This window comes from Echinops telfairi, unplaced genomic scaffold, assembly GCF_000313985.2.
Source record: "Echinops telfairi isolate 266 unplaced genomic scaffold, ASM31398v2 ScPeMD7_7468;HRSCAF=8506_0, whole genome shotgun sequence".
Classification (NCBI taxonomy): Eukaryota; Metazoa; Chordata; class Mammalia; order Afrosoricida; family Tenrecidae; genus Echinops; species Echinops telfairi.
In genome coordinates this window covers 74,554,283-74,568,410 of record NW_022111369.1, presented here as the reverse complement: position 1 = coordinate 74,568,410, position 14,128 = coordinate 74,554,283, and the positions used below count along the sequence as shown (strand labels likewise).

The following is a 14,128-nucleotide window of genomic DNA, read 5'->3' as shown; positions in this document are numbered from 1 at the left end:
CCTTTAAGTCCCCAGACACTATAGGTCTCGATAGCCGGGCACCATCAGCCTTCTTCACCACATTTACTTATGCACACATTTGTCTTCAGTGTTTATGTGTGGAAGGTGGTCACATTTAGATAACTCTCTCTGTGTTAGGCAAGGTTGACTAGAGAAACAAATCAAGCGACACTCATAAATGTATAAGAAAGAACTTTATATAAAGAAGTAATTACATGAGTGGATACCCCCCCCAAAAAAAAACAGAATTGCACTGGACAGAGTGAAGATTTAGTAGTATATTTTTCCCACTAGGCAAGCATTGAGCAACTCACTCTGAGTTAGTGCATCCAGTGGCATCACCTGGGAAGTTTCTCTCTGGTGATAGTGAATATTTTCATAAAAGCAGTTCCACTCAAACCTCATTTTTTTGTGATGACTGACATAAGAGAACATCCTGCAGCTGTGAAATTTTGTTTCCTGCTCAGGAAAAATGATGCAGACTGTTGTGATTGTTGAACACAGCTCACAAGGACAGTACTATGGTGAAAACTCAAGGGAATGGGTGGTTTCCCCTTTTTAAAAATGCTGAAATGTCAATTGATGACAAACCCCATTCAGAGTGTCCATCAACTTACTCAACAGATGAAAATGAGGACTCATAATACATTTGGAATTCATTCCACCAGGTCAGACTGTTAATTAAGCATTTTATGTAGGGGTTCTGAAAAGATAATAAAACAGTGTGTGACAAAAAAGACCTGATTGTGGCAGATGGGGACTGACTGGTTTTGCCACCACGACAATGCACCTGCTCATGCAGCTATCTCAGTGCACCAGTTTTTGCAGAAAACAGCATCTCTCTTGCCCTATGCACTTTATTCACCTGACCTCACTCCATGCAATTGCTTTTTGTTTCTGAGAATGAAGAGGGACATGAAAGGACAGCACTTTGAGGACTTAGAATTTTTTTTTCTCTTTTTTAACATTTTATTAGGGGCTCATACAACTGTTATCACAATCCATACACACATCAATTGTGTAAAGCGCATTTGTACATCATTTCTCAAAACATTTTCTCTCCATTTAAACCCCCGACATTAGGTCCTCATTTTTCCCCTCCCCCACCACTCCCCCCTCCCGCATGAGCCCTTGATAGTTTATAAATGGGTATTTTGTCATAGCTTGCCCTGTCCGACGTCTCCCTTCATCCACTTTTCGGTTGTCTGTCCCCCAGGGAGGAGGTCACACACAGTTCCATGTAATCGGTTCCCTCTTTCCTACCCATTCTCCCTTTACCCTCCCTGTTTTGCCACTCACACCACTGGTTCTATAGGGCTCATCCAGAGGACTTAGAATTTGTGAATAATATAACTAGGAAGCTGCTGTCAGCCATCCAAACAGATGAGTTTGAAAAATGTTTCCAAGAGTGGACTCACAGATTTGACAAATGTATTAAGTGTAATGGAGAGTATTTTGAAGGTGATAAGGTTGGGTTGGAAAGGGGGAACTGATTACAAGGATCTACAAGTGACCTCTTCCCTGGGGAACAGACAACAAAAAAATGGGTGAAGGGAGACGTTAGACAGGGCAAGATATGACAAAATAATAATTTATAAATTATCAAGTGCTCATGAGGGAGAGGGAGTGAGGAGGGAGGGGAAAAAAAGAAGACCCAATGCCAGGGGCTTAATTGGAGAGCAAATGTTTTGAGAATGATGAGGGCAATGAATGTACAAATGTGCTTTACACAATTGATGTATGTATAAATTGTGATAAGAGTTGTATGAGCCCCTTATAAAATGATTAAAAATAAATAAATTAAAAAGTTTTTTAATTTAAATACAAAGCTTTGGGGGGCCTTTTAATTTTAGTACCCATCCCCCTCAAGTCCCCCAACCCCCACCCCTCATATCAAGAAAGTATACAAGCCCAGTGCAACTCAAACCCATAAATCCCTCTTCAGACTCATGCAGCCACATGCAATGATGCAGAATGCAGGAAGATCACAGGCTAGTGTGTGTAGGTTCCTGTGGATCCAAATTTGGTGGAACTATGCAGGGCACTGGCAAATCTCAGGGTGTTCACCAGAGTCCCAGCAGGCAGGAAGGTTGATAAAATGAGAAGAAGGTTCCCAGGGTTCTTGTTAAGAGAAGGCCAGGTTTGACTCCACCTCTGGCCAGAAGTGTCTCCTTGACATAGAATCATTTAACTGTCACACTCTTCCATTACCAGTCTAGCAGCTACAGGAAGCAAAGATATTTTGTTTCTCTTTTCCATTTGTATCTCTTATTGGCAGGCAGTAGAGGGTAATCAATAGTTTTGAATTAATCAGTCAATTAACTGGATTAGCATATAAGAGAATCATTTCTAGTATGCTAGTTTGTAATTTTGAAATATTTTTTAGTTAAAACAATTTCTCTAATGTTTTATTTCTGTAATCCTGAGCCTGTTTTATTATGTGATGAACTTTAGGGTGTTTCATGTACATATATTTGCGTGTGTGTTGTGTACCTAAGGCAAATATGATATATAACAGTATTTCTAAAGGGCAAACACGTTCCAAACCCATAAAGTCATTCATCTAATATTTAAAATTATGTACCCAAATATTTAAGAAATTCACACATTTGCAAAACAATCCATTTGTGAGTGAGGTACCACCATCAGTGGTAGTGTTCTAGTAACTATTGGCTCCTTTGAAAAGCTTTTGAAAATACTTTGGTTCTTCCTCACTGATTGTCAATATTTTTAGACCCCTGACCAAATATATAGTTAAACAAAATATTTCACAGATGATGGAAATTAGTATACTACTTATTAAGCTTACACGGCATTTCTTATTTTCATTGTTTCACCTCATCTGTTACAATAAGCTCCATGCCCTCCTGTGTTCCTGCGCCCAGCCTCCTTCTTTTCTAGCCTTCTGTGCTTGCTCATTGGCTAGATGCTGCTCTTGTGATCTTAAATGACATTACGAGTGATAAAATAAAAATGATTTCTCAGTTCCTTATAAAGCTACCTAACATGCAACAAAACATAGAAATGTATTGACTTATCTCCTTCAAAAGAAATTAAGAAATAGGAGGATAGAAATTCTGTTACATTGGTAGTCTTAAGAAATTTATGAAAAACTGTATTTTAGTAGTATTCTATTAAATAGCATTCTTTGTTCTTTTCTTCCCAAGCTATCTAATTTTGCATAATTATGAATTCTAGTGTTAATCTTTTGTTAATTAAACTAACAGTTTAATACAAATTTAAATAACAACTCCTATAAAATTACAATAAAAGTAATTTTCTTTGCATATGTGCAAATGTGCTTGACACACTGGATGAAGGTATGGATTGTGTTAAGAGATGTAAGAGCCCCCCATTTTAATAAGGAAAATTTTTGTAAATTAAGATGATTAAATTTTAATTTCAATTTTATTTATTCAAAATATTTCATTTGATATACAACTTATTTTGAAATACAACTTACTATTTATTGATTTTTATAGTTATATTTATCTCAGTATAAACTAAACAAGAAAGTCACTGCCATCGAGTCAATTTTGTCTCATTCTTAATGAACACCAATTATTATCATGATGTCGTTTTGATGTTCTTATGGCACTATCCTGTAACCATGTAGAAGCTGCTTATTTGTCCGATGCTCTTGAATACATCTTCTTTTAAAACTATGGTAGGAAGAAAAAGAGTCATTTTTGTAAAAGTTCGCCTCTGGATGAATTCCTTTCTTTCCTTCTTCTCCACACAGAGCCGGATCCGTAGAATGTGGAACGACACGGTCCGCAAGCAGTCGGAGTCCTCTTTTATTACTGGAGACATAAACAGCTCAGCATCGCTCAACAGAGGTAACTAGACATTAGTTTTCATATGTAGTCTTTGGTGATTGCTTTAAAAAGTTCTTAAATACGCGCTTTTATTTTCAACTTCTGGGCCATCTGATATTGCAAGGGTATAAAGCCTGGTCACGTGTATAGCAGTGTTCCATTATTCATAAGCTTTTAAATTTTTTTTCTAAGTCCTAAATTTTCAGAAACTCTTCTAAAAGGGAGATAGAGAACTAGGAACTTCTTTTCCAGTCATCTGCTACTGCTATAAACGGGCGAGCTGTCAGGCCCCATTGGAGGCAGTGAAAATGAGCAATGATGTGGCTATATAGTTCACTAAGCATCATAGAGTTCCACATTGTCTCAGGTATAGAGCAATTACACAGTCTTTGTGGAAGTAAAAATGTACTGAATAATACATACTAAAGATAAACTGAGTACTTGGGGAAAAGCACATCTAACCTTAATATTTAAAGCACATCTCGTGTTAATATCTAAAATACATATCCAGCTAGTATTGGATGTTGAAAGATCCAAGAAAAGATATTTTATGAATATCATGAGTTTTATTTTTTTACTTCTGGTCAAAATGCTCCTAAAACATCTTTTAGACTTGTAAAGTAAGTTCCCTTAATCTCCTATGTGTTTATGGTTGATTTTTTCCTTTCTTCTTCTTTTCTCTGTGTGTGCATATGATTAGAATTAATTAGAATGCAGTAAAAATGACTAGGAGCAATGCTTGGGAAGAGCAAGAAGACAGTGCATTCATTGTTGGGAAATATTTAGCACATGAATTTATGTTGAATAATGGTGTTTGTAGGAATTTATTTCAATAATTTCTAAGACATTTTATGCATATTTTCAGTAATTAGTTTTATGATCAGCATTGTTATCTCCGTCAGCCTCAAACTAGAGTATATTAATTAATTTATAACCTGTATCTAGAAGTCTTTTTGTAACACCAGATGTTATTTAGAAGAAAATAATATAACAATTATGGCTTTGTTGTAAGAAAGATTCAAATAAAGATTCACTTGATTAATTTTAGCTACGTAAATTTATTGGAGTAAGTTTTATGTATATATAATTTAGAACCAATAGTATTGAGCTTGAATTTGATACAGGGATACATGTTGTAATATGATCTTATATGTCTCATGTTCTTTGGGGAAAAGATGTAGCAGCTATGACCTAGTAATGATTTTTATTTATATCACTTTCATTTAAATAAAAGTAGTGAGTAGAAAGATTTTTCCAAATATTAAGAAAATACAAAATTATTGATGTAAATAAAGCATTGCCTTATATAATATTCATGATCAGTTTTTGTTTTATAATCTAGAATATGTTCATTTGGTATCTTTAATTTTACTATTTATTTTTTGAACTTTTATTTAAATATGAGTCTTCTAACTTTCTAGCATCACTGTCCAAATAGCAGAGAAAGAATACTCACAAATGCTTCTAATTCCTATGAATTTTTATAGGATTAATAAAATGACTAATTTTATTTATTCTTTAAATAATCCCATGCATAGTAAATTTAAAGTATGAAATTTAGAAAGAAAACTTTCCTTAATAATGCCCATTGTAAATATCTTGAACTTATGATCGTGGTAACCTAAAAGAGAGAACTAATATATTTTAAATGAGAAGCTGTTTGACTAGTTTGAGCATGCATAACATGTATATTTTTACTGGTTACTCTTATTATATAAATTTACATGAAAGTAGTTAGGTGTGAGTTTAATCAAAATGGCTTTGAATGATTATTTTTATGACTGTATTTAAAGTCAATTGTATTATAGAACATCACTTTACCCTGTTGTATTGATTCTCAAGTATTTAATCAACTTGGATGGACTATAATGGTCTGAGGATGACTGGGTCAATTTGAAATATATTTAATGGAAATAGTAATATTTTATAGTGACTGGTTAAATATTAAATTTTAGTATTAAAACATATAGTTTTAAAAGACTTCTTAAAACCAATTGAAGGAAGAGTTTAAGTTTGCTTGTGACATCTTATGTAATTCTAACTTTGCCTTTGGGGAGTGGGCAGTGTTGACTTACGGTTGGAAGTATGGCCAGGCAGTGATCATTTCCATCAAGTTATATATCCACCCTTTTACTTCACACTAGTAATAGTAATCACAGTGATCTTCTTGATTTTCCATATTAATTTCTGAGCTCCCAAACCCACATTTCTTATTTTATCCTCATCTCATTATGTTTTTTATCATAGGTGAGTGGAATACTTTAAAGTTTTGTTTCTTCATAGTATATCTCTGAAGATAGTCTTTAACCTTCTTCTTTAATGTTGTCTTATTCCCCAGGGGCATATCTTCCCTGCATTCAGGCGTGTGTGTCATACTTAGGTAGGTGACATCCAAGATTCACCTTTCCCGATAAGCACTGCAGCCACCTCAGCAACATAACTATTCACCTCTGTTTATTCAAAAATTTTTAGTTTATATTTTTAAATCAAAAGCTTAAACAACACATCTTTACATTTTCATATATTCTAACTTCCCATTCATTTTTACTTTTCTTAAATCTAGCAATGCTTTTATTTTATAATCAAAGTTCATGTTGCTTTCTTTATAAATTAGCTCTAGTAAATCTTTTACTTTTATCTTTGGATTACTTCTGACCCTTGAAAAACAAATAATTATCAAAAACAATTTCTATTTCTACTTTAGGTTTTCTTTCCTACTCATCTCATAGCCCAATTAACCCAAAGAGTATTTTAAAAATTATATATGTCTTTTCATCTTTCTCCTAAACCCATCATTATCACATTTAGGATACATTAAGAATAAAACATGCCATCATGCAGTGCAGAACGACTTCTCAATTTTTTTTCCAAAGCCATACCTAATATTCTTTTCTTAGGCTACATGGTTGCACCAGTATGCATCCGATTACTTTTCTGGATTTCCCAATGTGGTGTCCTGATTTTAAATAATTGGGATGCAATTCCTTGAAATCATTTGAAAGCTCATATATCTATTAATAATTTTTAATTTTAATAATTCTTATAGCTTTTCCTTGGGATTTTTGTTGTTTTGTCATCTCATCTCTTTCAAGCCTTCCCATTCCTATATTAGGTAAATATATTTATACAGATATTATTCAAATTGATCCCTACAAATTTTGAATGATGACATAATGCTACATCTTTAAGTCAGCTTAGAATTCCTAAAGACCAATAACACTTTCAAGTTCACTTTACCAGTGCCACTCTTTATAAAAGTGAAAGGAGTTTTAAGGAAGTTCAATGGGGATAGTTGATTAGAAAGTTTAACTCTCTTCTAAACTCAAGTTTTCTAACACTGAGAGGTATCCAAGAGAATTTATTCATTAACTAATTTAAGTATTTTGTATTTTACATATATCTTGAAAGTTTAGCTAATCTCAGAGTTCCCCCTAGGTCTGTTGGAATTCTAAACCATAAACCCCAAGCCCCTAACCTCTGCAACACAAACAAACAAACACTTAACTACCATTGAGTCAATGCTGACTCAGCGACCCCACTGTGCGTTTCTGAGATGATAACCCAGTCTTTCTCACAGAGCTGCTGGTGCTTTTGAACTGCCTTCCACGTGGATCACAGGCCCACTGGAATCACGGCACCCACAGCGAGTCTCTCGGAGCTCTAATTTCCTGGGGGTGTAAGGAGCTGTGGCTGGAACAGTGTTTCCCATGAAAATCTCCAACACTGATGGCCACACCTGGTCCTGAACAATTTAGATCCACAGTGCCTCAAGAATTTGAATTTGATTAAAAATGATAGAGTTTGGCAAGAAATTTCTCTGGTAGTTCATGTATTAATATTTACACACTTTTTTTAGATCTATGTAGGAATGGGACCTTAACTGAAATTAGATTTCATGTTCTCCCATCATACATCATATATTTGCATTTCCCCTCTTGGTTTTATTTCATTAGTTAGATGATGATCAGTAAATTCATTTTATTATAAAGTTTTGCTAGATAGCTGCTATTACTATTGTATCTTTGTGTGAACTGTAAAAAGTTGCCCCATACCCACACATTCCAGGCATGGCATTATTGGAAAAGCTGTCCTCTCTGGGTGGCAGAATTAGACTAAGTTATTTCTTTTTCTAGAACAATGATGTGGTTAACATTGTGGGGTTTTATTTCCTCCCAACCTCCCATCCTCCATCTTGTCAACCTTCCACATGATGAATTATTGTACATGAAGCTCTGACCAGTGGCACTATATATTTTTTAAGCTAAACTTTGAATCACAAGGTAGAAGACTCATACATCTGCTGTGCTTATTTCAAATGCTAATAGGGTCTTTGTTAATCTGAATAAACTTTCCCAGTAAATGGCTTACTATGATGACCTGCAACATTGAGTTTCTTTTCATAGGTTTTGAAGGATAATTTTATTCCCCCAGTGTCATGAGGGGACCCCACCTGATAGGATTGTGATACAAAGATAAATGTACCACTATCAGACAGATATTTAAAGTAATTGAATATTTCTTTGTAGTTTTGCACAGTGGTTTTGACAATGAGAACTAGAAATGAACTACCTGAATTTTGTTCCTGTGGCTCTGGCAAAAAATCCTCCCCTCCTGGTGTCAACGTAATAGGAATATAGACTGTTTACCTGGAATATTCTTCTAACTGTTTCTATCGTTGTCTAGAACATAATGCATACAATTTTTATTTTAATTTATTCAGATTTTCAGTTATATTCTATAATAGATCAAACTGTTTCTTTCCACTGCTCTCAATTGATTAGGTATTAGAATTTATCATTCACTCCCCAAAGTTTTCTTTTCTCCCCCCACCCTCTTGCCCATTCCAGCACTCTAGATAGATGAGAGAAATCAGGAGGATAGCTGGACCCCAAGAGAAAGAAATAACAATTTACCTTAGATGGCCCTTCCCTTGAGGGTATCAACAAGTAGTCAACTAATAAAACTGCATTGTCTCTTCTAAATAGAAATTAAATGCAAATTTCATCTGCCGAGTGTACTTTTCACTTTTGATTTGTTGTCCTATTTTGGTAATGAACAACTAAAGGTAATATATTTCTTCTTCTCCCTACCTAGATTAATGATACAAGCAAACACTGTCTTCTTTATGCCTCCAAGCTCTATTTTCCCCTTCAGAAATCTTAGATAGCACAAGTCCAGTACAGACAGCCCCGCTAAAGAAGCAGTTATGGAGCAAAGCAGGGCTGGGACGCAGATACATTTTGTACGCCTGTCTTCTTAGAATCTGTATTGTCTTCCTGAGGAATTTGGTCACTGAGGCAGAAGAAACTTCATAATAAATTTCCTGCTACCTCATTAATATTCAGACTTCTAAACATTTTGTTTTTAAGTTTATCAAGAAAAGTGCAAATGAAAAAAATGTAAGCAGTACATGACTGCGATTAATGACATCTAAATTAAAGCTACTAGGGTGAGACACTCATGCTCTTTCACTGCACTTTATTAATGTCAGTAAATATCATTATGCTTATATGCACAAAATACACCAGATTGCCCCAAACCCTTGCTATTCAGAAGGATTATCAAATCATCAGTTGTAAATATTAATCAATACTTAATATACTCTGATGTGCATTTGTGAGGTTTGTAAAAACAGGGAATGATGTACTTTAGAGTCTTTACATAGCTAATAAAGTCGTTTGTAAAGTACACGGCTTGTTACTACCAAATCTTCTGAAACATGACTCAAAATATAGTATCCTGTGCATAGGTAAAATTTTCTTTTGAGATTCACTATCTAGTATTTTTTCTTTATACGCTTGATGTGTAATTGAGATAATCCTCTTGGCTGTCAGTTTTCTTCATTTGTAGATGCCATCCACACAGACATAATCAGAAAATGTACAATAAAATAAAGAAGTGGTCTATGTTACAAAAATCAATTAATTCCTGCAAAAGTTTTTAAAAACTGTAGGTTTTAAAAGTAAGTCTTTTGCGTCAAACAAATAAAGGAAATTCCAGTAACATCTTGATTCTGAATCCAAGAGAGATCAAAAGAGTTTCAGAATTAACTGTCTGTTCAACTGATAAAAATGAAATATATTGGATTTTGATGCCAGTCAATAAAAGGCAAAAGTATAGGTTATAAGTTATTGGGAGGAAGTGAACATGAAAACTCTCTCAGTGATTATCCAGTTTGTCCTGCTTATGCTTTGTTGCCAACTATGTATTGTGAGAGTATTGCTTCTAATTATTCAGGATCTCAGTGCCAGCTATACAACAGTAAATAGAGTTTATAATTATTTTATCATTATTATCATTGAGGTATAGCTTTCAGAGGCCCATTTGAAAGAGTGTCCTTAGTGTATATATAGCAAAATATTACTTTTGATTCTTACTATATCATCTTCTAGATGTAAAGCTATCTGTCTTACCTCTTTATTGTAAATTAAAGAGGTCACAGCATGACAATTTAATAACCTCTATTTATAAATGCTGTAGAACATTTTACTTAACTTTGAAAAATTGTTGCTGTGTCATATGTGTATGAGAATGTACTTATTAATATTATATTTAACTAAATGTATAGATTCCAACTTAGCTTCAGAAATTTTAATCAAACACAGTAGACCTCTTTATACTTTTTGTACATTTGGAATTTTCCTTTAAAATATATAAGTATGTTTACCTTTGCACATATTACTTACTCTTCATCTTTTCCTGTCCATTATATTTATATATATGAAGAAGCTGGGTTTATTGGTATTTAAAATAATGTATTACAATATTATATGGTTCAGACCCCTGGTGGCATAGTGGTTATCTGTTTGGCTGCTAACTGTGGGTCAGCAGTTTGAAATCACTGGCCTCACCCACAGGAGAAAGATGAGTTCTCTACTCCCATAATGAGTGACTTATTTGTCAAGAGTCTGGGTAGATCTGAGTGGGTCTACTCAGTCCTATAGAGTCACTATAAGTCAGCATCAACTCAATGGCCATGAATTTGGATGGATACTGCAGGGTAGCAACCTGCATGCCTACCAAGGTCTTTCTAATTATACATCTTACCTATGATAATGAACTTTCAAAATAATTTCATGTAATGACAACATGTTTTTCCATGAAACTTTCTAAAGATCAGATATGTCTTTCAGCGGTGTTTTCCATAGTGCCCCTTGTGTTATTATCTCACCTGGAACTAAGGTACACTTAATAACACAGTACTATTTCTTCATTCCCTTTATGTACTGATTTCTTTGCTTCCATTTTATTTTGTTATACATACAGTTCTTCAGTGTAGACTCACCTTGCTTTATGGGGTTCGGGGGCTAAACTACTTAGAGTTCATGGGGAAATTGGGAAGTAAGATCAATACATTACTGTTCTATAACCATTTGTATGGAATTTGGTTGTCATTGATGTTGCCAGGCACTACTGAGTCAATTCTGACTCTGTCACTGTGTAAGATAGAAAGAACTTCCCCAAAGGGCTTTCTAGGCTGAAATATTTACAGCAAGAGGGAACCAGATCTTTCTTCCATTGAAACTACTGATGGTTTCAAAGCACCAACCTTTCAGCAAGTGCTAGTTTGCTTAACTACTGTTCCATCATGGCTCTTTAAGAAATATGGTGAATAAAGAATATATTATTGTCTGCATTAAGGCCAGGGTTGCCAGATTTTATAGTTCTGCTTGTTACATGCTGAAATCTTCCAAATAATTTTATTAGTAGAAACCATTTTTCTTTGCTTTTTACTTCATAAACTTGATTAAAGAGATGAGTATTTGAGGTTATGACAAAGGTTGTTAAAAATAGGTAGATATTTTCTGCCTGTAATCAGGTAATGTTAGAACCAAAAGTATCACTTTTCCCAGATCTTGTGATTCCTGACTGTGGTGTTATTTAAGGATATAACCTTCTCAATTGATACAATAACTAACACAAGGAGAAAAATCACTTTGGGTTGAAATTTATAAATTAAAAGTTCAGTATGTATGTAATACTAATTCTTGTTTTAAGGAAAAACTGTGATTTCTTATGTTTTTTTAAAAAATAAATACATTAAAAATGCCTGTATAACTATAAAAGTATTCTAGCTATATTATGAACATTGAAATTCAGATGATATAAATATAATATATATCATCCAAAGTTAACTAACAGCATCACCCCTTTCTCAAATTATCTTTTTCTCTCAAGAAATACGAGGCTGATTCAAATAGTATTGCTACTGGGAGTTTAGTCCAGCTGAACACAAGTCTATTTCGAACAGAACACATTTAAACAAGGCTATCCAATCAGTGGGTGGCCGGAGACAAGTTCTCGTAAAAAGCCATTTTTCTTAGTCTTGTTATGGTGCCTTCAGAAGAAGGATACATTTTGGGTCGTGAAAAAAAATTATTATGTCACAGCTGCTATCAAGTTATTAACAAACTCAAGTAGATATCGTGGAAAATCACTAAAGCAATGCCGCAAATTTTGGTGAGCGATGACACGCATAAAACAACCAGTTTTAGATGGAATAAATGCTTTAGGGAAGGGCCAAAAGAACTAAACGGTGAACTAAAAGGCTGGCAGAGAGAAGGAAGGACATCAACCTGGACTCCAAGAAAGTGTGGTTGAAGCAGAGATGGCACCAACAGAATTGCCATTGATGCAATACCTGTTGAAGTCAGCATCTCCCATGCACGGGCAAGCTTTCTGCCGAATGGGTGGCAAACACATTCCTCAAAGATCAACTTGCTGAAAAAGCTGATCTCTCCATGAATCTTCTAAGCAATGTTGAAGCCACTGAAAACAATTTTAGGAAACAAATTGTAACTGGGGTGAGTCTTGGATTGGCCAGAGTGATCCAGAGGGTAAGGTCCAATTGAAACTGATTTCTGAGGAACTTTTCTGAGCAGGTAAATTTAAGGCAAAGGGATCACCTGAATTGATTATGGAGACTGTTTTGGGCAGGGAGGGGGTGGATCTAAGTCGGCAATCATGATAGATTTTCTCAAAAGACACGGGGCAACCTCACTGTGGGGGCTTATTATCAAGAATTTTAAAGAAAAATTGTGGTGAAAATTTTTTTCTCCATCATGAGGATGGATTGTACTCATACTTTAAGGGTAGTTTGTGTGTGTGTGTGTGTTATTTATTTCCTTGTTATTATTATTTTTTTTAGTTTACTGAACTTCATCTACCTGTCATTCAATAATACAAGAATACTTGTACAATTATCATTATATTCAATTCTAGAACATTTTCTTCTTCCTTATAGTCACTGTTATTCATATAGTTATCACTATTTTTTCTAATTGTGGCAAAAATATACACAACAGAACATTCTCAAATTCGGCTTCTTATATAATTCAGTGTCATTGATTATACTCTTTATATTATACAACCATTATTGATATCCTTTACCAAATTATTCTACCACCATTGACATAAACTCAATGTCCCCTATACAAAAACCCTTTTCTATTTACCTATATGGTAACCACTGGTCAAGTTTTGTTTCTTTCTTCTTTTTTCACCACTGTTTTCTTAATATAGTGTTGACATATTATACACTTCCATGGTTAAATTGCTTTTTAAAAGAATTGTATATAATCACAATCAATTTTTAGTGTGTTCTTTCCCCTCTCAGATTCATCGTTTGCTCCCCAAATCCCCTCACACTTCCTATCTCCCACCCACCCCCACACCCTCAATAAACCATCACATCAGTAATTACCTCCATGCATCCGCTCCTGTGCTTCACAAACTGGGAAACCCAACAGAAACAGTAAAAACAAAATAAAATGGCAAGGATAAAATAATAATAGTATAAAGATAAAAATACAAATAATGAGTAAGAAAGAAAAGACCACCATCAATATTTAAAAGTCCAGGAAAGAAATTTTTGTCATGTAACAAGCACGAAATACTTGAGCCTAGAACAAATTCATGGTGGGTTAAGAAGGAGGTTAACTGAACAAGTATCGAGTTCGATGCAGGAGAATCAAATTTACATTGATCTCCGTCTGCTAGTAAAGCTTTCAAGTCCCGTGCATGCGTCTAGAGAGGCTCTTCCAGAGGCTTAATATGCCTAGATATTCTGCAGATGGGTTCTGGGCTCCCACTATCCTCCATAACCTTCTACAGATTGTGTGTTCACAGTTTAAGCTCTGATATTGTTTCCTTCATCATATGTGGATTTTGTTATTGTCATCTTTGAATCATACAAGCTGGCATGCTTCTTCCATGTGGACTTAGTTGACTTCTCACTTAGATGGCTGCTTGTTGGAATACAAATTTTTAAGACCCCAGACACTATTCCTATTGATAGCCAGGCACCATCA

At 34.6% G+C, this 14,128-nt stretch overlaps 1 protein-coding gene across 1 annotated transcript in view; it reads left to right on the top strand.

Annotated features, from left to right (window-relative positions):
• Positions 1–14,128, top strand: part of ADGRL3 (adhesion G protein-coupled receptor L3) — a 251,646-nt gene that overhangs the window by 207,683 nt on the left and 29,835 nt on the right. Inside the window, exons 17-18 of the mRNA XM_045284067.1 lie at positions 3,743–3,839; positions 6,157–6,198. Coding sequence (XP_045140002.1) covers positions 3,743–3,839; positions 6,157–6,198 — 139 coding nt within the window. The remainder of the gene's footprint in view (positions 1–3,742; positions 3,840–6,156; positions 6,199–14,128) is intronic.